This window comes from Camelina sativa, chromosome 14 (assembly GCF_030686135.1).
Source record: "Camelina sativa cultivar CO46 ecotype springtype chromosome 14, ASM3068613v1".
In the NCBI taxonomy this organism is placed as follows: Eukaryota; Viridiplantae; Streptophyta; class Magnoliopsida; order Brassicales; family Brassicaceae; genus Camelina; species Camelina sativa.
The window spans coordinates 16,371,671-16,397,629 of record NC_141893.1 but is presented as its reverse complement, the minus strand read 5'-3'; the positions used below and the strand labels follow the sequence as shown (position 1 = coordinate 16,397,629).

The 25,959-nt window shown below is 32.9% G+C and overlaps 3 protein-coding genes, 1 long non-coding RNA gene and 1 pseudogene across 4 annotated transcripts; 2 read left to right on the top strand and 3 right to left on the bottom strand.

Annotated features, from left to right (window-relative positions):
* The first annotated feature begins 8,744 nt into the window (after positions 1-8,744).
* Positions 8,745-13,781, top strand: LOC104741844 (protein NRT1/ PTR FAMILY 7.3). Its single transcript, XM_010462766.3, has 6 exons — positions 8,745-9,145; positions 9,816-9,930; positions 11,709-11,926; positions 12,019-12,590; positions 12,672-13,170; positions 13,265-13,781. The coding sequence occupies exons 1-6, from the start codon at positions 9,116-9,118 to the stop codon at positions 13,676-13,678; spliced, it is 1,848 nt and encodes a 615-aa protein (XP_010461068.1). The 5' UTR covers positions 8,745-9,115; the 3' UTR covers positions 13,679-13,781.
* Positions 13,782-13,910: 129 nt separating this feature from the next.
* On the bottom strand, positions 13,911-17,215 carry LOC104741843 (plastidial pyruvate kinase 3, chloroplastic). Its single transcript, XM_010462765.3, has 12 exons — positions 16,633-17,215; positions 16,195-16,470; positions 15,948-16,113; positions 15,721-15,855; positions 15,514-15,624; positions 15,338-15,426; positions 15,180-15,242; positions 14,921-15,096; positions 14,718-14,817; positions 14,481-14,629; positions 14,276-14,384; positions 13,911-14,182 (listed from the first exon to the last, which is right to left on the bottom strand). The coding sequence occupies exons 1-12, from the start codon at positions 16,852-16,854 to the stop codon at positions 14,063-14,065; spliced, it is 1,716 nt and encodes a 571-aa protein (XP_010461067.2). The 5' UTR covers positions 16,855-17,215; the 3' UTR covers positions 13,911-14,062.
* Positions 17,216-17,398: 183 nt separating this feature from the next.
* On the top strand, positions 17,399-18,206 carry LOC147928306 (uncharacterized). The gene is made up of 2 exons (XR_015580414.1): positions 17,399-17,534; positions 17,699-18,206. It is a non-coding gene; the product is annotated as an uncharacterized LOC147928306 (long non-coding RNA).
* A 2,921-nt stretch (positions 18,207-21,127) lies between these two features.
* LOC147928305 (putative calcium-binding protein CML44 pseudogene) lies at positions 21,128-21,587 on the bottom strand (annotated as a pseudogene).
* A 251-nt stretch (positions 21,588-21,838) lies between these two features.
* Positions 21,839-23,501, bottom strand: LOC104743727 (UPF0725 protein At1g02770-like). Its single transcript, XM_010464775.3, has 5 exons — positions 23,322-23,501; positions 23,060-23,209; positions 22,791-22,977; positions 22,533-22,636; positions 21,839-22,437 (listed from the first exon to the last, which is right to left on the bottom strand). Exons 1-5 carry the CDS (start codon positions 23,424-23,426, stop codon positions 22,069-22,071), a joined length of 915 nt encoding a protein of 304 aa, XP_010463077.1. The 5' UTR covers positions 23,427-23,501; the 3' UTR covers positions 21,839-22,068.
* Between the last annotated feature and the right edge of the window lie 2,458 nt (positions 23,502-25,959).

The following is a 25,959-nucleotide window of genomic DNA, read 5'->3' as shown; positions in this document are numbered from 1 at the left end:
GCGAAAGAAAATATCGAATACACATATTATGTTTCAGCATTTAGATCTTTTAGTCAGCCAAAGTAAATAAATTATTGAATAGAAAGATTATTTTTTTTAGTGGAAGAAACTTAAATTTCTATTTTATCTATATAATACGTACGTTTCACTCCACACATTTCCAGATTCGATGTTACCAGTTGTATAGCTTTAAAGGTTTGCTGTCAAAATCAAGACCTAAGTTTCTATTTGTCTTCTCATTAAATTGTATTAATTAAAAGAAATCAATCTGTGAATGTGAGGTTTTATGCAATATCACATCACATTTGTCCAAAAAAACATTAATGAATAACATGAACAGTAGAAGTAAGTAGACACACTTTAGAAAGACCAAACAAAAATAGGCAAGACTTTACAATAAGACGACACTGACAACAATGTTTAAGAATGTCACTAAAAATCCTATCTAGCTATTTGAAAAGCTTGAAAGGAAAATGATAAGAATTAAAAACTGCATTTGCCCGTACTTAATAACCACCACATACATACAAGCCAAGTTGACAAGTAGCCTACTAAAGTAGTGAGTACTACTAACTCATGGCTGATCCTGATCGTATGAGTTGAATTGTTTACAATCTCATTGAATAATTGTTTTTTTAATTTCAAACGAACCAGATTACACAACCGAACTTAATCGGTCGGTCTATACACCAATATTAATGCAATTGAATGAATCAAATTTTACGAAAAAGTTATAAAATTGCTTTTTTCACTGATTACAAGTAAAATCGTTATCTAGACCATACGACATGCCAAAGGGTTCTATTTTGGGTTTAATTAATCATACCGAGTACTATCGAACTTAAAGAAATATTTAAGATAAAAAGTTAGTTTAGTTTTTGGTTTTGATGTAAATTTTGAAACCTAACTCAGACTAGACTTGACCAAAAAAATATTTGAACTTAAATTTCATCAAGAAAAACATTTTGGCATCACTTAAAAGTGTAAATTATACCAAATGAAACCTCATTATATATAATCTAATTATAAAAATATAACCTATAATCGATATGAGTTTATATGAGTATGTTTTGTATTTCTAAAATTTAAACATGAAATCTAGATAGTTTGAGATCTAGATCCCATAAACCAATCATTCGACAAAGTAAAATGACCTTTCATTAACCACTAGGATGAATAAAGCCGTACGTGAAGAGTCATTATAAACATTTAAAGAAGCATAATCCCTTTCCCAACGGTCATCAAAGAAGCATAATTGCGATTATACATAATTAGAGTATAAATTAGATACAGCTCATCAATAGTTGTCGACTGAAAAGAGACATGCCACTCCACATATATATGGATTGATAAAATAACACGCAAAAAATTATAAGTGTGGTGCATAATTACCAAATTTTGGCGAGGCAAAAGTTTCATAAATTAAAGTTACTATATAAAATAATGTACGGTTGGTTATAAGATAATGGATGATGCATATGCAAAAAAATGAAAACTTGTACCTAATGATTAGTAATTAATTTAAATGTGGAAAAGTAAAACTAGTGGCGTAGACAAAAGATCCAAGTGTACTAATTGAAAACGAGGAGAACTCTAAATTAAAAAAAAAAAAAAAAAGCATTGTAGTATGGAAGAATTAGGTCATGATTTGCTTTACTTATTTTTATCATTTTCCAAAATACTAGTCGATAATGTAATACGTAATGATGAACAAATGTATGAAATAGTAGAACGTCATCATATCTATACAAGATAAACAATTAATTGTTTCCTTAACTATGATTATATATGATTGATCCGTTTGAGTCACCACTAAGCAGAAAGCTCTAACTATTTGCTTATGAATCAGTGGGATAATACGTATTTAACATTCCGGTATACCTGAATTTATTTAGTTTAAACATACAAACTATTCTTAATTGCGATGAATGGTTTAAATCTATAATTTGGCAATATTCTCCTAAAAATAATGCTTTAGGTTTCCCGAAACCAACTTAGCTAGGGTTTCTTTTGGTTTGCAGTGAGTACGTACGTCTCGATTTGGTTCACATTTCAAAAGAATCAGTGTTTAAACTTGTCGAATATGATCAAATGTATACAGATAATAAGCGGTTATCAAGCTTTTGCAGCGTTGATAATGTCATTTTCTTTTGTCTAACATATATATATATATATATATATATATATATGTTGTGATTTTAACACGTATACATAAATCGAGGATGTTATTTGAAGCGAAACTAATTGAACAGTGTCGTATCAAAATGTCGAGGATGGAGTCTTTGCTTAAACTAACTAAAAGAAGAAAAAAAAAATTATTGAAAATGAAACTTTTTCGTGTCTTCTAGTCTTTAGCACAATTGAAATATCTTCCAAATCTCGCACCGTCTAATATTTGTCTGAACCAACCATTTTGGCCACACCCAATCTATAGAGCTTCAAACAATCTCTTGAAAAGTTTTTTTATATTGTACCCAAACCACGTCGTTGTGCCCTTTTGCTACAAAAGTTGACCGTCACTTAAAATTTGGTTTTATAAATAGATAAAAGTGTTACAAATTCTCATATGTGGCTAATACACTTAAATTATCTTTAGATTAGACTAGCTCTGTCTATTTGCAGCCTAATCTAGTCCAATACTCAATTTTTAGTCCACAGTCCACTATAGTGATAAGTGAAGCCGATGATGTAATTTATCACACATGAACAGTATGAGTGGACCTTGCCTTTGTTGGTTGATGGAGTAACTATATAGTGGACCAAAATTCACTATATAGTGGACCTTGACTGTGATGTCCTTTTTTTTCCTAGGGTTTCTATTGGCCCAAAATTCACTAGTTTCCTATTGTTATACAATCATTACGCTTTCAAATTTTAAATTATGTCATAATTTATATATATATATATATATATATAATATTTAGGAGAACTTGACTCGGTTAATCTTCTCGATAATATCCGATGGATATATATTCTCAAGCCATTATAATTTTAACAATGAAAGAAAAAGTATCATTTTGTGATGTTCTGACTGTTTTTGTGTATGATCAACGTCCACATTTTTTTCATTTAAGTTTTGTTTGTAGTTTTCGTTTTATATGCAAGTCGATATGTTATTGTTGATATATATTATATATATATATATATTAGATTTAGAGTTTTCCTAAATATTAGATATATATATATATATATATAGCTTTTCAAGTACGAGTTGTTTTTCGACATGAATATTTTCTTTTACGTGTATTGAAATTCATTTATAAAATTAGTTATCCATCGTAGAATCTATACATTTATATGCTCAATTACAAATTATTACTAGAAATATTTTGAAAACAGTATCGTCGCGACGTTATATACAATCAAATCTATTCGTAAGTGTAGGATTAAAACCTCACGTTTTTTTTTCACCGATTAACCTCACGTTTAAAAGTTAAAATCAATGTTTTAAAAACCGAACCGAAAGGTGAACCAAAATTTTTTCGGATTACTGGGTCAACTAGTCGGACCGGTTAAACCATAAATCAATTAGTTTATTGGTTTGTTTACATTTTATGAATATAACATCTACTTTTCTATAAATATATAAACAAAACATACATAGTTAAGTACTAAACAGTTAAATTAAAATTTTAAATGATTAGATAAAATAACTAAGTGATTCTTTTATAAATAACAACATTTATTTTTAATTTGGTTTGAGTTTGAAATGTAACAAAAATAAATATTTTAATTTAAGACTGAACCGATGGTTCACGGGATTTTAGCGGGGTTTTATGGTTCTTTGCAGGGTTTTATTTGTTCGGTTTTTAGAGGTAACTTATATCAAAATATCTACTGGGTCACCGTTAGACAGGTTTTTAAAAACATTGCTTTATGTACAATATACTAGTCCGTAAATCTTCCAAATTAAAATTTCGATGTAGAACAATTCTAGCAAAATCAAATATTAAACGGTGGGAAACAATCAATTGGAAATTTGTTTTAATTAGTTCTACTATTTTATATTGTTGTATTAATTATCTTTGTTCTGAAACCAAAGCTGCATGTCTCTAAAACTCATAAAACGTTATGGTTTAATGTGCTCTCTCGTGTGGTTTAATTAGAAAACATTGGTAATAATGGAAAACAGCAACATAAAATAAATAAAAGAGGAAAACGAAAAGTATAACATAATCACCCTAGTTTATTACGAACAATCCAGCCGAACTTAGGCATTAGAATGAGATCGAACGTGCAAATATTTTATGAGAAAAAGCACACGCAAGATGGCAAAAACAAATCTATCCAGATATATATTATCTATCAAATGTGAATTATAAGATATATATGACTTGGACCAATAAAATAAACTAGGCAAATATATTAGATTATGACCGAATTTCACCACAATTTTTTATTTCTCTTATAAAAAAAGTTAATTGATTTATTAAAATTAATTTGGTATGGATGTTGATGTCTTAATAAAATAAAAACAAAACAAGCCAATACCTACACACATATGTGAAGTGGGATCCAACTCAAGCTCCTGCGGACTTTATAAATATAATTACTTACGTTCGCTATTGTGTATATGGGGGGACATTGGTAAAGCCTGATAAGTGATTTGTTCTTGATTCTCTACTGTTTTTTATTATTTATTGTTAGCTAAAGCCGATTTTTTTTGAATGGACGTTGTTATTTTTTATTAAAAAGGTGATTTGGTTACGTAAGAGAGACAATTTGATAAGTAAGTGGGTGGACGTAATACGAGCAATTGCTTTTCAATTTGTACACAAGGCATTACTGTTAACTAGTCATTTGAAAAGTTTTGGACAGTTTAAATCTTCTTATTGTACTTGATTACTCGATTATTTCAACCGGATGATTAGTTTTGATTTGATAGATCGTCTCACCTGTAAATTTATCTCGTCATTAATATTTTCTTAAACCTATACATTATGAGGTGTGTGACGTTTACACATCTCCTCGGATTAAGAAACATAATAATATTTGTGACCAGAAATAGAATCATCCTCCATAAACAAACCATTATATATATCAAATTAATTATATGTTAATCAACATCTTAGAATTTGAAAATGCTCCAAAATAGCATATATTTGGTAAAGTAGACTTTTAGCACTAACACAAAACTAGTATATAGAGATTAACACAAAAGTTAATCTCTAATATCTTTTAAAAGAAATTTGGTCGACGTTAGGAATCACTTCTAGTGCGTTTTCAATTTGTGGTTTTTTTTACCATCTTAGTTTAAAGTTGGCGTTCTACAAATTTCGTAATGAGTCTAAATGTTGGTCTTAAAATAACTCGCTTAAAAGTATTACCATTTCAATTGTAGGATATTATAACATATATTACACAAATATTTTCCAACCATAGAGTGTAAAGGTTTGATACAAAATATATATATATATATATATATATATATATATCCATAGAGCGTAAAGTTGTACTTGTAATAAAGCAAAATGAACGGTGCTAACGATATAAATAAGTACATGTAGATGATTCGGATAAAACTATTAAAGAGTAAAATCAAAAGGATCAAAGAAGGCGAATACCCTGCTCACTCCACGAATATGACCACTTTACGGATACACACTAATTTTTAAGACACTTAGAACAGTACTGTTACTGTTTAATGAATGTTAAAATTATATGTATGGTAAATTAAATAATATTGATTCTAATGATGACCATAGAAATGAGTCTATATAATATTTACTTTCTTTTTTTCACTAGTTAGTATGATTGTGTTTTTTGTTTTTTTATGTCAATCAAGCTTTACATAAATAAGCTTTTTCAAATTTACCTGCAACAACAAGTCTATGAATGATATATAACTCATAGCTATTGGAAGAAAAAAAAGAAAAAAAAAAAGCTGTAATATGGTGAACTAGTAGTTTAATTTGGAGAAACAAAAACAATGGGCATAAATAACTTTACTTAATTATTTTTTTTCACTTGTTGCCACAATTGTAATGGAGAAGATGATTGCTTTTGAAGAACTTCCTTTACTTTTTTCCCATGATAGGTAAGATCGACTGATCATAGTAACATGACATTTCCCATTTGGTATCTTTTTTAAAGTTTAAAACATTTTTTTTATCTAAAAACCAAAAGTCAGTGTCTAACTCTTGCATATCAACCAAGAACAGGCACCTACACAAATATTTGTAATATGTGTCTCTGTGTGGATCTATCCACAGTTTTTGTTCCGTATATTAGATCAATAACATTAATTAACACACTACAAAAATTATTTTTACAGTTTATATATCACTGAAAATGAACAATTTCTAGTAAAAAAAAATTATCTAACGTTTCAACGATCTTTTCCAAGTGTACAATTAGCCAAATTAGTCTACATAAGTATATATGTCTTACGTTAAGATACGAAACAATATTTATCAGAATACTGTGAACGTCAACCGATCGATTTTAATAATACAAAATATGATCAGATAAAGTTTAGTTATTAATTTGGACAATCATCTAACATTGTATCTCGTCCAAAAGGAATACGTATAACTATCTCTAACAACTTATAAACTAATGTTTTAAAATTCGGTCAAATAATCGATTTGCCTGCCAATTAATCTTGTACTAGTAAGGAGTAAGTGGACTCCAAAATAATCAATTAAGGACCTTTGAACATTGTTTACTATTTTTTTTTTTGTTTTCTTAACTCTTATTCAGAAACAAAAATATTTATCAAATAAGTTTCAGTTTAAAGACTAAAAGGTATTTTTCCCAATTTATATATATTGTTATGAATAAATTTTCAGTTTAAAGAGAAAAATCTTGGGATCCTTTTGATCATTGGATTTCCCAACTAAACCAGTAAACCAGCCGATCATCTACTGATTGATAGATCTAAAAACCGACTGGTGAATCATGTGGTTTGTTGATAGTCAGTTTATCGATTAATTTTTAGAATCGGATTGCTTGCTTAACACATGATGATGTAGAAATCTACTTATTTTGAAATTGAATAAACAAATGTGATCGAATCATTGTGGTGAAAGTAAAACTATTTTCATTCATTTATGTTGCGTCGACTCGCGAATATAAGAACCAAAACACTAATAATCAAACAATGAAAATTACTTGGTTATAGAATTTACACGTATAAAATGCATATGTGCCATCATGTTGAAGTGTATGTTTTTGTCAGTGTTCAATTCGATGTTAATTTGTAATGATTTTGATATTTCGTTTTTGGTCCACACGAGTGAAAATGGAAAACAAAAGCTGGAAAATCGAAATCTTAGAAAAGGAAAAGAGAAGTCATGTCAATGTCAATGATAAAAGGTAACATTAACAAAACAAAATTCACTAGAGAACATGAAGCAAACAAAGAGAAAAAAATAGAAAATTGCAAGCATGCTTGTGGTTAGTTAGGTTGTATTAGACGAAATTCTTTATTGTCGGTAGAAGTTATACATCTAGATCATGGTAATTATGTATTTAAATTTCATAATAAAGATCATATGTATAAAGTCGCAGTTAATTTTTTTCTGTAAATTTACAGGATGATAAAAATAGTAAAAATTGCAGGAAATAAACCGAAATTATTTTAATTTTCAGACATGAAAATTCCTAATAAAAAAAAACAATATTCTGATTACAATATACCCTCCACATTAATATTGAAATTCATAGTTTTTTAATAGATTTGTTAATGGTTACATCAAATATGGTGGAGAATTCAAATAAATTAGAAAGAACGTACGGTATCTATTTTCATACTAGTAGATTGACTTTAAACTACTTTAAACTACTTAATCTTAATTAGTGCGAAATAAACACCTATGTGGATTGATTAATAAGGGGACATTTCTGTGATTACTTGATTAAGAGGACATTTAAGAGAACACTTTTTCGGATTGATTAGTTTGTGATACAACTTAAATTTGTGGATTAACGACTTAACTGTCGTCCTTTTAGTATCGTAGTCATGACCTTTTTATACATTTGTATATTTTAGAATTTTAATTTTTACAAACAAGATAGAGATTCTTTACTATTAATAATATGATGTTAAGTAATGATGAAGACCTAGTAGTGTTGTAATTTATAACATCAGAAATGGTATATATGCCTTTGCCAAAAACAATAAATAATAATAATGGTATTTATATGATATTTTCCAAATGAAAATATTAAATTCGAAAGTAAAAATAAAACAAGGTATATGTTACAAAATGCAATTTGGTACATTGTTTTACAGATGTCCCTAATAAGTAGTAATGACTAAGCCATACTTATACATAAAAACATTTATGCTTATTACATTTTGAAAATTATTAGTTTTATTGATGGATTAATATCATTGAAAACTTACAACTAACTTAATATCTTTAAATAAATATATGTTCGTTTAACATAAATGATAAATATGATCACATTCACACAGGACTAAATCAGATATAAGAAATTATTAGAAGCTCCAAAAAAAATCCCAATCCATGCGTACCTTTAATCTAAAATGTACATTTAATCAAAAAAAAAAAAAAATCCCAATCTATGACTATATTTGATAAGATATATTTTTGGGATTTTCCTTTATGATAAAAATTTTGGAATCATAAATTGTATCTGTCACAACAAAAGTTTTTAAGTTTTGAATAAGAAACAAGAAAAATAGCCTCCGACCGACCCTCCGCCTCAGGCTCAGCCACAGCCCAAAGTTTTGAAAGCACATAAAGTATCCTTTCAGCCACGCAAACAAAAAATTTGGGAAAAAATTGCAAATATCAATTTCCGTATAATTAGACTTGTGCTTTTGAGCTTTTTATTTTTCGTCATCGTGCTTTTGAGTGTATTTTTTTTTTTTAGAATTTAAAAATTAAAAATAGGTATTGGGCATGTGAGTCCCATGTAAAATCAGGACCGTTGAAATCATCTTCCAAACTTCTATTTATTCTCATTCTTCTCTTCTCTACAACATCCAAGCTTGAACTTGCTTTCTGCTTCTTCCTTCTTCGTCCTTTGCTCTATATTTCTCTCATATCACTTAAAGAGAAAAAAAAAACAACAAAACTAAAGAGAGTTTCGTTATCACTATCTTCCCTAAACCTCACATACATATAATCAAATATCATCAGAAATGTCTTGCCTAGAGATATATAACAAAGACGTAAGTTATTTTTAAGCTTTGTCCCTTTGATTATTTCTTTTGCTTTGATATAATTAAATGGGCATCTACTTTTCTTCCTCATAAGATTTTGATTATGTAATTAAGTTTTTTGTTCCTTAGATATCAGCTGTGACTACAATAGGAATTTTGTGTTTTTTTAGTAACTAATAATTATGGTAAAACTTTAAAAAGGTTTTGGTGGCTCAAGAAGAGCATGATCAAAAGGGTATGCTCAGTGAAATGGAGAGTCACGATCTTTATGCGCAAAATACATTTAGTTCAACATCTATCCTTTTTTTTTTTTCCCCTTCATATTAGCTTTTAATTAAGCTCTATAATATTGGCTATATTATAGCTCATATTCTTTTCTAACTCATATAAGTATATATATTTGGTTGTACTGGAAATTTAAAGTCGAGAATAAATCCAAATAATCCTGAAAATTGTGTCTACAAAACGAATACGTGGCAATGCACAATAAAGTTAGAAAAAGAGAAGAAAAAAAAACGTTTTTAGTCAAGTTCCAAAACACAAAAACTATTGAACGTAAGAATCTCTTTGTATCAAGAGGGACAAAAGTTGGTAGATACAAATAGAGATATTATTAAACAGGTATAACAATTGACATGTGTGTAGAAATTAATCAAATCAAATGTAAATGAAAATGCAGACGATGAAGAAGAAAGAAGGAGATGAAGAAACAAGAGATGGGACTGTGGATTTCTACGGTCGTCCCTCTATTCGTTCTAACTCAGGCCAATGGGTTGCTGCCATCGTCATTCTTCGTATGTTTCTCTCTTCCCTATTCAAAAATTTACAATATATTAAGCTATATAGATACCAAATATATTAGTTTTATTTTTCTTTTATTAAACTTAAAAAAAAAGAGAGGTCAGTTTCAATTAGTTTTATCAAACAAATTTCATCCGATGAGTGATACCTTAAAATATAGAATCTATATTTTCATATATATTTTTTGGTTCTGCATGTCCTTTTCTAAAAGATACCACATGCAAACTCATGGCATCCTTACATATGTATATTCAGGGCCGGTCCCCATATATTTAATGGATTCGTATCACTATTATGTCTTAATACATTATTTGTATATAGAAACATACATGTTTGCATTATTTTGTAGCACACATGCATGTATATATATAAATAATATACATATTTGTACCGTATAATTATGTAGATATTCCACCTGACAAAGAACATAACGTATAAAATCGATATCAATAAACATAATGACAAAAAAAAAAAGGGATACCGATATGATGTATATCTAAAAGTTTGTGGATTGATTGATATGCATACTTTATCTTTGAGGTATGTAATAAGTTATCAGAAACTAGGAAAGTGACAATAGAACCAACAAATTTATGTAGAATTAACTTCGAGTTGTACGTGAACGTGTCAAGACATATCCATGTGTTCGAACGTAGGCTGCATGTTTTGGTAAAAACCCCAACCCCATGACATATATAAGCTTTTATATATAGATTCTTTTAAATATTTTTGTAACCAGGTAGATCATAGATTGAAATTCATACGAATCCCTGAATATTCTTGTCATTATTTATTTATGAATTATAGAGATCCCTATGTTTTAAAGAAAATAATACCAAGCTATGATGATAATTAATTATTATATAGATTGAACATATGTGTACTTTTCAATCATTTTCTCCAAAAAAACAAAAAAAAAACTAATAATTCGAACGCAACTAATATGATGTAAGAGATCTGAATGATTGAGTGTTTTTATATATTATATGGATCTTGTTTGTCATTTTAGAATAACTGAAAATGAGAACATTCAGATTTCTAAGTGACTCTATATATGAAGAGAGATATTTAGGTTTTTTAAAGATACTTTGATGAAGTTTAACCAAAAAAAGAAAAAGAGAAACTATTTTGAGGAAGACGACACTAATAATATTAAACATAAGTGCAAGGAAAGCATGTGTTAGTGGAATTACGTTGCCTTACACGTAATTACCCATTTCATCTTTCTATGTCGTTAGCTAATGCCACGTGCACTTCTTCACATTTTTTCCTCACATTTTTATCTTATAGTAAGTTGTGTTGATATTAAATTACACTTTTAGAATATTTCACAAAACATCTATTTTATACATAAACACAAATTTAGAGATTTTAGTGGTCTTCTTTTTTCTTTTCCTTTTTGCTTTTTTTGATTAAGTTAGTAGGATCCACGTAATACTTTTAATAAAAATTTCATAAGATTATTATTATTAGTTAACGATTTGTATTTCGCATATGGAATTCGATTAGCTAACATTTTAGTTAATTGTAATATCATATAAGTTTTGATTTCGTTAGAAGGTGGGACAATAATGAAGTAGTCATTAAATACAATCTAACCAAGAAGTGTTAACGTCATCTTGACGAACACGGAACTTAGTTTCAATTATTAAACAATCATTCAATGTCATTCATTCATCTACCTATTCCGGTTTCTTTCAAATCAAATAGTAATATATAGTTTGGTTCAATTGCTAAACCAATTTCTAATATAATCTTTCCGGTTTAACAGTGAACCAGGGGTTGGCGACACTAGCATTCTTTGGAGTTGGAGTGAATCTGGTGCTGTTCCTAACGCGCGTTTTGCAACAAAACAACGCAGACGCAGCTAACAATGTTAGCAAATGGACAGGAACTGTTTATATCTTCTCATTGGTCGGAGCGTTTCTTAGCGATTCCTACTGGGGTCGTTACAAGACTTGTGCTATCTTCCAAGTCATTTTTGTCATTGTAAGTTAATAGCAACAACCAAAATGTGATTCATCCAATGTTAAAACGTTTCTACGCTGATTCTAACGCTTTCTTTTTATGTGAAACCTCAGGGACTTTCATCGCTATCGCTATCATCGTACATGTTCTTGATCAGACCAATAGGTTGCGGGGATGAAGTCACACCTTGTGGTTCGCATTCCATGATGGAGATCACAATGTTCTACTTCTCCATCTACTTGATCGCATTGGGATATGGCGGTTACCAACCAAACATTGCAACTCTTGGAGCGGATCAGTTCGATGAGGAGCATCCTAAAGAAGGGTACTCAAAGATCGCCTTCTTCAGCTACTTCTACCTTGCTTTGAACCTCGGTTCACTCTTTTCAAACACCATCTTGGGATATTTTGAAGACGAGGGAATGTGGGCGCTCGGGTTTTGGGCGTCCACTGGCTCTGCTGTCATTGCTTTGATTCTTTTCCTCGTTGGAACACCGAGATACCGATATTTCAAGCCCACGGGTAATCCTCTTTCGAGGTTTTGCCAAGTTTTGGTCGCTGCAACGAAGAAATCATCGGTGGAGGCGCCATTACGAGGGAGAGAGGAGATGTATGATGGAGACAGCCAAGGGAAAAATGCTTCTGAAAATACAGGGAGAAGGATAATGCATACCGATGAATTCAAGTAAGTTGCCAAGAAACCACAATTTCACCATATACTTCAATGCCATGGATGTGTTCTAACATGTTTCTTTTGGAACTTCAGATTCTTGGACAAAGCAGCTTACATCACTGCAAGAGATCTAGATGACAAGAAACAAGACGCAGTGAACCCATGGAGGCTCTGTCCGGTGACACAAGTTGAGGAAGTCAAGTGCATTCTTAGACTGATGCCAATTTGGCTATGCACTATTATCTACTCAGTCGTCTTCACCCAAATGGCATCTCTCTTTGTGGAGCAAGGCGCTGCGATGAATACCAATATCTCGGATTTCAAAATCCCTCCCGCAAGTATGTCCAGCTTTGACATCCTTAGCGTCGCTCTGTTCATATTCCTATACAGAAGAGTTCTCGAGCCAGTCGCCAACAGATTCAAGAAGAATGGATCAAAGGGAATCACCGAGCTTCACAGGATGGGAATCGGGCTTGTGATTGCTATCATCGCTATGGTTGCTGCTGGAGTTGTGGAATGTTATAGGCTTAAGTATGCAGACAAGAGTTGTACTCACTGTGATGGCTCAAGCTCCTTAAGCATCTTCTGGCAGGTAATGATCACAAACATGAAAACCCACTTCAGTCCTTAGATAAACAACTTACCGAAGAAACTTTTGAGTCCTGACAATCTTTTCTTCTTTGCAGGCTCCACAATACTCGCTCATAGGGGCATCAGAAGTGTTCATGTACGTAGGTCAGCTTGAGTTCTTCAACGCGCAGACACCAGACGGACTAAAGAGCTTCGGGAGTGCTCTATGTATGATGTCAATGTCAATGGGGAACTTTGTGAGTAGCTTGTTGGTGACAATGGTGGTGAAGATCTCTACAGAGGATCACATGCCTGGTTGGATACCAAGGAACCTCAACAAAGGTCACTTGGACAGATTCTACTTCCTCTTGGCTGCATTAACCAGCATTGACCTGGTAGTATACATTGCATGTGCGAAGTGGTACAAATCTATACAACTAGAAGGAAAAAATGAGATGCAAGACATGAGTGATGATGATGAAGATGACTCTGAGAGTGAAGAGGAACGAGAGAAGGATTCTAAAGTCTAACAAATGTGTGGTTTTGTTTTTCAGTTTTTCCGGTGATGTGTAAAACAACAAACTGATTCATAATAAAAAGGCTAAATCGGATTAGTCTTTTTTCGTCGAAAAATCTACTTCTTTAAAATCCTAAGCCATAAAGACTTAACTGTCATGTATTATGTGGATTACTCTTACCAGTAAGTAATAAGATGAGTGAGACAGAAATCTTTCATGACATGTACTCAACCAAAACCAGAAAGAAAGAAAAAAAAAACTTTAATAACTTGAAAATATATATGGTTGTTTGATTCACTGGTGAGTGATTCAAAAAAAATATGGATCAAAGCGTGTCATAAGTAAGAAAGTGAGTAAAGTGAAGATGTAGTGTAGCTCAAGAAGTAAAATAAAACATCATCCACCTATCTTTATCTTACGGACTTGTATGAGATGTGTTGATTCTTCACGCCAAATGGGTTGCGCGCCGCTTTGAACAAGAGTTACATGTTGTCCTTCCTTAAGCATATCCTCGTCCTGAGCATCATATTACAGATAAGTGTTTGCAAAATCACTTCTGCAAGAAAATGTAAGCTTGATAGATGAGAAGGAGCATGGTTAATGTAGTACCTGTAAGAGTTTCAGAGATCGGGCATATGTATCTTCAGCATCATCCGAGAACTCCATATATATAGGCATGACACCTTGATATAGAGCCAGCCTTTGCATTATCCTTCTCCTAAAGGAAAGAAACGATAAGATCGATCAAACCCAATTCCTCTGATTAAAAAGTTGCATAGACATTCACTGAATGACAGATAAACAAAACACTTACTGGTTTGTGAAGGCGAAAATTGTAGCGGATGGGCGGTAATGGCTTAGATGAACTGCCATAGATCCGGTTCTCGTGAATAAAATTAGCGGCGCGCTCAGTGTATTTGCCATTATAGAGGCATGAAAAGCAAACATCTGGCCCATGTGACCCTGTAACAACAAGAATGTCAGTATTAACATTTCACATTTGACTAATATACCATATTTAATAGTTATGGTATGAGGAATGTGAGAGTACCTTGTATGCAGTGGTGCGGGTTGTAGAGGTTCTGACAGGTAGACTTGCCTCAGTTCTCAACGCCACAGTATGCATTACGTTAACAGCTTTCAGCGGGAACCTGATATCCGAGAATTTAAAAACAAAGGACAAAGAACATTCAAGATCACATGACATGTAAGTTATATTGACAAAATAAAGAAAGGTTTGATTAAAATACGAACTTTCCATGTGCGGTTTCACCAGAAAGCATGATAGCATCTGCACCTTCACGTACTGCAATTGCAATGTCAGAGACTTCAGCTCTTGTAGGTGTTGGATGATTAATCATACTCTCTAGCATGTTTGTGGCCACAATCACTGGTTTATGAATGCTCCTACACCTTCTGATTATCTCTTCCTAAAAATTGAGACATAATAGCAAAAGCATAAGTACCAACAAAGTCTAAGTCTATATTTCATAATTTAAAGTCTTGGATTTACCTGTAACAAGGGAACCTCTTCAATGGGAAGTTCAGCTCCAAGATCTCCACGAGCAACCATCGCCTGAAAAAGAATCAATAATTATATAAGCTAAGGAAAAACTCAGCACTAAGCATCAACATACCAACTTTGATCATAGAAAAGACTTTGAAACTAACCCCATCACAAGCAGATATGATAGAAGGAAGATTCTTTATAGAGTCCGCACTTTCGATTTTCACAATCACTGATATGTCTGCACTGCAGGCTATCAGAACATTTAAAAATTTCTATTAGTTTCACAGACATTTTCACCAAAGCTGATAGGAGACTGGAGAAAATAGGCCAGACTTACTTTTGAGATAGTTCTTCAACTCATGGACAACTTTAGCATCTTTAACAAAGGAGACGGCGTAGAAATCGACTTGGTTATCCACTCCAAATTTGATGTCTTCCCAATCTTTGTCTGCAGTGGAGTTAAAAGTAAAGAACCAAAGTGAGTAATAATAATAATTCAAAAAAGCTTTTTTTTTAGTTCAAAACGTTCCTTGATGGTATCAACCTGTAATGGAAGGAAGAGTCGCACTCTTTCCTCGAACATTCAAGTGACGTCTAGACTGAAGCTCTCCACCATCAATTACTACACACTTCACCAAATCGCTAGTCTTTGATGTAACACCTAGTGACATCATCCCACCTAGTAATAAAGAGACACAAGAAGCAACCTCTTGTCACAAATGAACTAAAAACAAAGAGTCCAAAACCCACAAAGATTACTAGTACCCTTACCATCCACCAAAAGTATGTCCCCAACTTCAACATCGTTTACAAAATCATCATAGTTTACACTAACAGTGTCTTTAAGCGAAACACCTCTCTTGATAGTAAAGTTAAACTCTTGACCCTCTTCAAGAATTATCGGCTGAGGTACATCCCCACTTCGAACCTCAGGACCCTTCACACAACATAGCATACAAATAAATAAAAACACAAACTTTCATAACATATTCATCACATCAAACTAAAAAGAGTTTACCTTTGTATCCAACATAATGGCGATGGCTTTGTCAACAAACAGAGAATTGTATTCCTTAACCAAATCAATAGTTTTCTGATGAGAAGCATGATCACCATGAGACATATTCAAACGAGCCACGTTCATTCCAGCTTCAGCGAGCTTCCATATCATCTCCCTAGAACTCGAAGACGGTCCAATCGTACACACAATCTTAGTCTTCCTCCTCGAATCATTATTACTTATTTTAGAATCCGCCAGTTTATATGATGAATCAACTGAAGAATCCAACACTCCCTAACAAATAAACCCACAAATTCACATTCAAAACAGTAATATTCAGATTGAATGGTATCATAATCGAATCCTAACAATACTGAAACAGACGGAACGTGACAAACAAGAAAACAAAATTAGCAATTAGGGGAAAACTCAAAAAAAAAAAATGAATGAACTCACCACATCAAAAGCACCGTTCTCTGCATACGCTTGAACTCTTCGGGTGTCTTGACTGATTTTAATCGATCTGACGGAGAGAGAGCATTGACGGAGAGAGATACTAGACCTTCCAACGCCGATTAGAGTTCGCCGGAGAGGTGATAGGGAAACTCCAATGTTTTTGCAGGAGGAGAGAGTGCGATCTACAGACATTCCGGTGGAGATTTGACCTACAGCCGCCATGTGCACAGCACCTGAGGATGAACAGAGGAGAAGCAGAGGAGAGAGAGAGAGAGAGAGAGGGAAGGAGGGGCGGAGAAAGAGAGAGAGAGGGTTTCGTCTTGTTCTTATTGGTTGTTTTGGTAGGACAGTTACACTGAACCCTCTGACTCAGAGAGAAGCAGCAAACAAAGCAAACTGTATAAGTTATGTTCTGTCTGATATTTTTTTCTCAGCTACATTCGCATATACCAAAGTTGATTTCTTCCTTGTCGTATATACCATAAAGTTTTTATATTTATATGAAATGAAAAAGTAGAATTTTTAATGGAATTATACGAATTTGTTACGTCTGAACGCTTAAAAATTAGAAATAAAATAAACAAAAGTAAAAGGACTTCATCTCTTTTCTCTCTCTCCAATTTTTCTCATATAGGGAGAAACTCTCTGATCAACTTTTTGTTCACCGGTTGGTATTTCTTGGCTTAGTTTTCTGTAGATCGGACTCATTTCTGGCATTTTCGATTCTTTCAACAGAGTTAGTTGGCTCTTTCTCCGGCAACGGTAGTTACCCTATCGCCGTTTTGGCTGGTTCTTTCTCCAGCAGCGGTGACTACCTTAGCTCCGTTTTGGCTGGCTCTTTCTCCCCTTAACACCGTTTAGGCTGGCTTTTTTGTAGTAGATCCGCCGCCTTTCTCTAAACGGTATTTGGTTTTAGTTTTTTTTGTTGTCTCAATTGAATCGGTTAATCTTCAGATCCGCTTTTGATTGCTTCTATCATTCATTTGGTTTGATTTGAAGTAATTGATGATGATGCATGCTTTTATGCCGAAGCTTGATGGATCGATGGAGTTTGTTTGGTTTGCAGGTTTATGATGTAGATCTACTTTCTTGGAGATCGGAAAGCTACTTATTGAAGACGAAGATGAAGAAGTTCTGCTTTGGAGTCATTTTCTCAGCAAAATTGGAATCCGCTTTTTTATGAGTGTAGATTGAGATTCTAGTGTAACTTTCCGGCGATTTCTACAGGAATCGAAGTTTTCTGGTGCTATTTTCGTCTGCCGGTAATCAGAGACTCCAATATTCGACTTCCCACATGTCAACCATCATGTCTCTCTCTTACCACGTGATCTGTGTTCCATACTATCTCTTCAGTCTCAAGGAAGAATTTATATTTGGGCCTGTGGACTTTTGTTTTAGTTGGTTTGTATTGTAGACTTGTTTCTTTTGGCTTGTAATGTTGGGCTTGGCTTATAATGTTGGCCTGTTTACTAGGCTTTAATCAATAAAAGAAACTGTTGTAAAAAAAAAAAAAAAAGAACGCTTAGAAATATTGTACTGTCGGTCCAAAATTAGTTGAAATTATTTTGGTAACCAAACCAAGGAACCTGTGATTTGATGGTAAGCTAAATTGGTCAGTAAGAATAAATTTTAATAAACATTGATAATATTTACTTGATACATTATAGTAATGAGGTTTCTCAATATGCGATTAGTACGGATAGTGACACAACGAAAACATTTAACATAAAAACTACTAAACTACAAGTTTACAACTAAAAGAACTTTAAAAAAAAAATTTAACCACTTAAAATAAAAAAATAATTTAGCGATCTCTTTTATAAGTAAAAAAATCAGGTAATTTAAACAGTTTGTACATAAACACCAGTTCTCTTTACCCAGAAAAAGAAAAACATTTTTTTGATAATTTAAACCTTCTCCCCCTCCCCCCAATTTAAACCTTTTTTGTCGGCAATTTTCTATAAAAAAAGAGGATTAATTTGTATTTAAGACGTTTTCCAACAGGGAGTTCTAAGAGGGTATATAACTCAAAAGAAGGAAAAAAAATAAATCAGAAATAAGAAATGACACTTTTTCAAAACTATATTTAAGTGGGTTTCCAATGAAGAGTTAGTAACTAGTAGAACTTAGTAACACTCATTTCTTTATACTACTAGATAACACTTAACAGTCTTCAGACCAGTAAACTAAACTCTAAGACTATCACATCCATTGTCTTTATCGTAGCCGAGTTGCACACACTTCATATACCAAACACATATAGCTAAACAGTCACAAATCGGATGTACATTATTAAATGGAAACTTGTGGATTAATGTATGTATGTTTCGTAGATGTAGGTCTACCTTGTTACAAGTGCAGAATTTTGCATTTACATGTGAAATCAGTCAATCACCTAGTAAAAAGTAATAATTTATTTTGGCATTTGTATAACTTTTTGTCGTATGTATGTTAGAGATTAGAGTACATACTGCTATGTTTTCGTTTATTATTTACCAAAAAAAAAAAAAAAAATTCATTTAAATATATCGTGTCATCACATGACGCAAAAAAAATACTACCTTATCATTTTAGAAGTAAGATTAAAAAAATCCAAGATTACGCTCATGGCACAATTACAAATTTTTGTGAAATCATTTAATTTAAGTACTGATACATTATGTAAAATAAAAGTTTATAACTGGTGAATTGCAACAAATTCTTATATATTGTTACATTTTTTTAAATAATTAACGTATGTAATTATTGAGATTGGAGTCCTTACATGAGAAAAGATTTTTTAGTGACTTTATGAATTATACCGAGAGGTCAAAATCTATCGACCAATATTTTATGAAATACGCAAATCTAATAATTGATAAAGTTGGTCTTTTATATAAAACATACATTGACGACGTTAACTGCTTACGATTAGGTGCCTATATGTCGTCATGTGATGATAAGGTAGTATTTTAGAAGTACTACCTTATCATTTTAAAAAAATACTACCTTATCATTTTAGAAGTAAGATTTTAAAAATACACGTCTAATAATTGATAATATATGTCGTAATTTCCCACTCAAATAGGTGCCTATATCCGATCCTGTGAACGTAGACGTGTAATTGAAAAAAATCGCCTTGAGACGACGTTAACTGCTTACGATTATGAATTATTGATAAGTAAACCTATATTATAATACTAGTATTCTGATACATACCTACTATATATATCTAGAAGAATGAACAATTCTGCAACACATTACAGCGGAATCATTGTATCATATAGTGGCCAAGTTTACGTGTAATGTAATGGTTGAGTTTACCAACTGTTGAAAGACTAAACGAGATAGAAGGTTTAAAAAATTTAGGCTCACCTGCGAGACACATGAGAATCACGTGGGGTTGGAGCGTGTTGAGACCACGTGAAAAGAGTGCAAAAACGACAGCTTTTCTCAGGAAATTTTTCAAGAGTTCAAAAACAGAATCAAAGCGTTAATACCTAAATCGGTACCTGAAATTGCTTAAGCTGGCACGATGGAATAAAACGGCGGTGTCGGAGGAACGGAGAGTAAACGTCGCCTGGAAAATCGCTGAAGATGTGGAGAGATTCGCCGAAAAAGACGAAGAGAAAAGGTATTGTTTTGATTTTGTGTTTCTCTCGTGTCGATTTGGTCGAGGGAGAGAAGAAAGAAAAAAAAATAAAAATAAGAAAACAAAACTAAACCAATAAAAACCGGACACATGTCGAGTTTCTGTCTATCTAAACGGATGGCCGCAGAGAGGTGTGTCTCTCAAAAGTGAGGATTAAAACTTTTCTTTTTTTGCTTATATTACCAAAAAAATCAAAGATATCCCAAGGAGTTGTGCAATGGGTTTGCTCTAAGACTAAGAGAATTGAATCCAAGGATGGCGAAGGATACGCTATCGTCGTTTCACTCAGTTTCATCGCCGGTGAAACATTCCGATCTGCTTCGGGAGGCTTTTGCTCGATTGAACACACTGACCACGAAATTTCAGGAAGAGAAGTCGCGTAGCATGTTACACGACCAGCAGCACACTCAGGTATCGTTTCTTCATCCGGAACCTTGCCGTAGAGAAATAGGTAACTGGATCGTGTGAATCTGTGGTTACAAATCTTGCAATGCCAATGTTTTGATGGTAAACACATTCATGGATGGATTGCAACTGCTGCTCAGCGTCCTTTTTTTCTTTTTTTTAATCTAATATGGTTTTCAAGTTTTCCGTCGCCTTTGCATCTCCTATTGATGGCCAGAAACCGGGAACTTCTGGCCGTCTTCGTAAGAAGGTTCGTCGATCGATCCCGAAATGGAGTTGGTTGAGTTTTTTTTCTTTTCCAACATTTTGCTTTTGGATCGGATATGTTTAGATTGTCATGACTAGATTTTATGAGAGACTAACAATCTGTTAGCATCTGATCTATATTGAATGTGCAGATAAGGTGAATGATGACTGATTTACGGACTACACATACATGTCACAACTGTATTAACATCATTATAAACGTAAGTTCTTGAATTCTTCAAAGTCAGCAAAACCATCAAGATTCTTGGCATAAACTCGGATCATTCTCCCACAATCCCACGCCTTAGCCTCCTCAGCGAACCCTAGTCGTTCCAACACATCACTTAGCATGAAGTTCCATGATGATAAGTTAGCTCAGTTCACATAACACATTAAACGCCCTGACAACCGCTTCATCATCATCATCAACAACAACTCTTCGTTCCTTTGCTATTTGAAAGGACGTCGTGGTAAAACCGAAGGAACTCGTCTAAATTAACGAAGGCTCTGTTTTCCAACTATCTGTGCAATCTCATCGGGAGTGTGTTCCGTCCAGCCGAGTTTTTGAAGAATCCAAGTGGAGGTCGTCGAGGGTCACGAGCCCGTCTTGGTTCTTATCGAGCTTCTTAAACATTCTTTGAAGATCGTTAGTGCTTATCAATGGACAATCCATAGATTTGTATCTGTTTCTGACCAGATCATGGTTTCCCTAGCATAAGCGATGGGTTGCTTTAGAAGGCAAGGCGTCATGAAACAGCGAAAAGAAAAGAAGGAGAGTAGCAAAGAAGAATTGTCTTGGGAAGAAGAATTCAACGATATGAAGAAGAGACTCGAAGATAAAATTGTCAAAGAAGGTGGCGAGGTCTGATTAAATTCTTGATCCAGTTTTGACAAGTACTACTAGTTGTAGTTTTCTCATGATGCTTTTTAATTTACAACAAAACATGTAAATTCTACTATTAAACTTCAAAGATTTCTAGCGTTGGATAGGCAAAAGTTGCTAGTTCGATACTAAGGGACAAGAATACAAAACACCAAGCACATTCATAGCAAACGCATAGTAAAAAGTAACATATAAAAAACACCACCACACAGAAAAGTAGGAAAACCATCCTACTTAAAAGAAACCCAAACTTTAGAGCATTCATGATTTATCAATCACTAATTATAGGTAGGGTAGTAACACCACTAGAAGATTTTTTGGCAAACGAACTCATGAAGAGGAGAGAGAGGGTGTCTTTCTTGATGGTTCTTCTGATGATGGCTATGCGATGACGGGGAGACCGCTGACTACGATGACCCATATATGGGTAAGTGTACCTTATGTAGAAAGTTGCATCTCTGGCCATGAGCACATCCTCATTTGGGGGCTGCGCATTCCCCATAGGTTCCACAGCCACCATTAAAATCACCAATTTTGACAGATCGGGATTAGCAACAGCAATAGCTTCATTCTCTTCGACGAATGCAAATTCCATGTATAGACGAATCCAGGCATATTTTAGCAGCTCTGATTCTTCCACCTGAAAAAAAAAAAGCAAACACATCACATATTGATCACATCAATGTCAGGAGCAAAATCAAAGTGAAACTTAACCGAGGGTCTTAATGATCTTACCAGGTAGAAACGTTTCTTATCACTGAAATCATTCTCTGGAGGCCACTCAGGCAGTTCACGTCGGTAGCAATCAGGTCTTGGTCCGTAATGAAGACGCCCAGGTCCTGTTCCCCATACACAGAGAAAGTCACACGACATTTAAGTGTGCATGCATGCAGAAGGCATAAAAAGACTGGAAACTAGCTAAGGGTATTATATAGTATGAAAGGAATTAGAAGAATTTGTTGTTGTTATGATAGACTGGATGAGAGTACTTACGTGGATGTTTGGGCTTAAACCTAGCAGTAAACCAAGTGACGGACTTCTTTCTATGGCCTAAGTGAACAAGGCTAGTTTGAAATTGTCTACTGGTCTCCTTCACAAGCAAAGTGATATGATATGTGCGATGTCCAGGTTCAGGTAGCTCATTGAGTATGTCAAGACTATCGAACTGGAGGTTCGTCCCCTGCCGTAATTAACAATTAATTAACTAAGGGAAACACTCAAAGAAAATAAGGAGGAAAGAGATTAGGTTTTTAAATATATACCTTTGACATATTAAACTTATGGACCCCAATCTTAGCATATAAGATGAGAAGGGGGAGTTCATCATCGTAATTATATTCTTTAAAACTGATAGGTGCAACTCCAACAAATCCAAAGCGTTTTGGTATCTTCAAATGATCAATTTCGAACCCCTGATAATTTACAAATTAGGGGTTTTTTAATACGAAAATTAGAATTAGGGTTACAGCTTGGTGAATCAAAACGACCTAATTAAAGAGATAAAAGAGGATGAGAGATGATTACATTATTACATTTCCACACTTCTTCCCAATACGCGACTTCTGCCTGGTACCGCTTTTCCTCTTCTTCCTCGTACAGCTTTTCCTCCTGGTCACTCTCTGCACCCATTCTTTGTCGTCGTATCGCGCGACTGATGCTTTTTTTTTTTTTTTAACTCGACTTAGGGTTTTCTCAACGCGACATGACATCATTGCCCTGCCTTATATAGTTATATGCATCTCGATTCATTTATGGGCCTGAATTGGGCCCTCCATCCTTCAAAACAAAAACAAAAGCATCGGGCTTAAAAACAAGGGAGACTTTAAAATGGTGCGGCCCTCTTTAAGAATATTTGATTCGTGAGCACACTTCTTTCGTCGGAAACCATTTTAAAATTAAAATTTGTGTTCAACTCCATGGTTTTTTTGGTGAATTTTGTGAATATATATCTAGTTTGGTTCTCAAAGTTAGTAACTCACCAGATTGTGACACGTGTTAATTTTAACGATCAGAGATCAAAGTTAAAAATTCATCAGATCGTAACACATGTCAGTTTTAACGATTAAATATCAAAGTTAATAATTCATCAGATCATGACACATATCAATTTTAACCATCAAAAATCACATATCAAAGTTAGTAACTCATCAGATCGTGACACGTGTCAAGCTTGGTAAAACGATGCATAAGATAATTGTAATTTTATTATATTAAAAGAACTTTGTTAATCATAAAAGGAAAAAGATTGTAAATACACTCCTCCATATAAGCAAATAGACGATGACATATTTTTTCCAAACAAAGTAAATACACCCCTCAATATAAGCAAGTAGATGACGACTAATTTTTCACCAAACAAAATAATTTCTACTAGCTTTGTTTTTCTTGGTAAAATTTTCTTTAATGTTTTTTATTAACCTTTTGTTTTACACATCATTATTTTTGCACAATTCTCGAAGGCAATTTGTTGTCTAACCAAAGCAACTATATAAAAATATTCCTAGATATTACCACATGTTTTCGTCGTCGTTTTTTTGAATTTTGTTTTGTTTCTCAATTTCATAATGCATAATACGCAATCTTTGACTTTAAAGTGTTAACAAATTTCTTATGCATAATAACTAAAGTGTTTGGGATTAACAAATTCTCATAGTGTTATTATTATTTCTATTAATTTGCAGGACATGTAGCATAAAAAAAGATGAATACACAAATGCAAGATAACAACAGAGATTATATAACACTAGATCAACTAAACAGAAAGCGTTCTTATCGTCGAACGATAGTACATCTTACAAGAGAGTAAACATAGATCGTCTTATATTATTCATCTAACAAAATAATTTATTCAAAAATGTTGCTTTAAACTTTGTTCTATTGGTGAAACTTTTTAAATGGGAAGTCAAATTTTCCTTATCTTTTTAAACCAAAATATATATACTCCTACTTTCTCCTTTTCCAGTTTGGAATATGTAAGATTAATATGTTGACCCAAAAAGAAATGGAAGATTAATATATGCATCTTCTTTTTCTAATACTTTATCTTAAAACTTATTGTAGTAGTTTTAGATTGTTTTCTTTAATTTATATTTTCATCTTTGAATTATTTGAGATTCATATATTACCATGCTTATAATTTTCTATTATTTATTTAATTATGTTAAATTAATTTTCTTCTAATTTCTCAACCTTGATTGGTTGGTCATAGACCTTTTTTTTGTGAAAACATAATTGTTACCATTCATTCAATCTCAAAAGGAGATAAAGAGGAGAAGGTCATCAACCCAATGGTTGGATAAAATAGGCTAATCAAACACAAGCTTACAACAAACATAGATAGATTGGAAAAACATAAATGGTTGTTGATAGATCTATAGGAGCTTGGAGACAGAGGATGATATATCATGGTGTGTAAAAAAAAACTTCCATTAAATACATTGGAAAATTTAACATTAGTTACCATCAAAAGATTTTGTGATGTTGGAAAAGGGTGTTTAGTTTCATTGGTTGTTGGAGCAAGCCACTTTGAAATAGCTTAAAAATGTGAACATGTTCTTTCCACACAGGAGGAGGGCAGAATCGATGTTCTTTCTATGGTGGAGGAGGTTGGATGCAAAGTTATCTTCCCAAGAGAAGAAGGTAGGAGAGGTTGGACGCAAAGTTATCTCCCCAAGGGAGGAAGGTTGGACGTAAGGTTATCTCTCCAAGGGAGGAAGGCGGAGTGAAAGTTCTCTCTATGGTGGAGGAGGTTGGACGAAATGTTCTCTCCATAAGGGAGGATGGCAGAACCGAGGTTCTCTCCATGATTAGTCATATACTATTGTGATGTAATTTATTTTTTATTCAAAATGTTTTTTGAACCAACAATTTTAGTGATTAAAGAAACTATGCAAAAGTAAAATTAAAGAGACATATAATAGTTGACTTAATTTGTTCATATAGATATTTTTTAGGTAGTGATAAATAATATATTTTGTAACATACAATATAACTAGGTGTAAAAAATACACTTTTAATGGTAACTTACATAAAAGATTTGTATATGGATATAAATCAGTGTATTATAGCAAAAACAAAATTATAAATAATGTATAATAAATTTTATTATATTTTTCTTAAATTTAACTTTATTTACAAAACTTTAAATCTGCACATCGGGCGG

Bases quoted from the DNA above. Each gene is read 5' to 3' on its own strand.
- LOC104741844 (XM_010462766.3), top strand. From the start codon at position 9,116: ATGTCTTGCCTAGAGATATATAACAAAGAC. The intron at 12,591-12,671 runs GTAAGTTGCCAA...TTGGAACTTCAG, and splicing joins ATGCATACCGATGAATTCAA to ATTCTTGGACAAAGCAGCTT. The intron at 13,171-13,264 runs GTAATGATCACA...TCTTCTTTGCAG, and splicing joins CCTTAAGCATCTTCTGGCAG to GCTCCACAATACTCGCTCAT.
- LOC104741843 (XM_010462765.3), bottom strand. From the start codon at position 16,854: ATGGCGGCTGTAGGTCAAATCTCCACCGGAATGTCTGTAGATCGCACT. The intron at 16,114-16,194 runs GTAAACTCTTTT...TGTTGTGTGAAG, and splicing joins CCATTATGTTGGATACAAAG to GGTCCTGAGGTTCGAAGTGG. The intron at 15,243-15,337 runs GTTAGTTTCAAA...ATTCTTTTTCAG, and splicing joins TCATATCTGCTTGTGATGGG to GCGATGGTTGCTCGTGGAGA.
- LOC104743727 (XM_010464775.3), bottom strand. From the start codon at position 23,426: ATGGGTGCAGAGAGTGACCAGGAGGAAAAGCTGTACGAGGAAGAAGAG. The intron at 23,210-23,321 runs GTAATCATCTCT...GTAAATTATCAG, and splicing joins AAGTGTGGAAATGTAATAAT to GGGTTCGAAATTGATCATTT. The intron at 22,637-22,790 runs GTAAGTACTCTC...TATGGGGAACAG, and splicing joins GTTTAAGCCCAAACATCCAC to GACCTGGGCGTCTTCATTAC.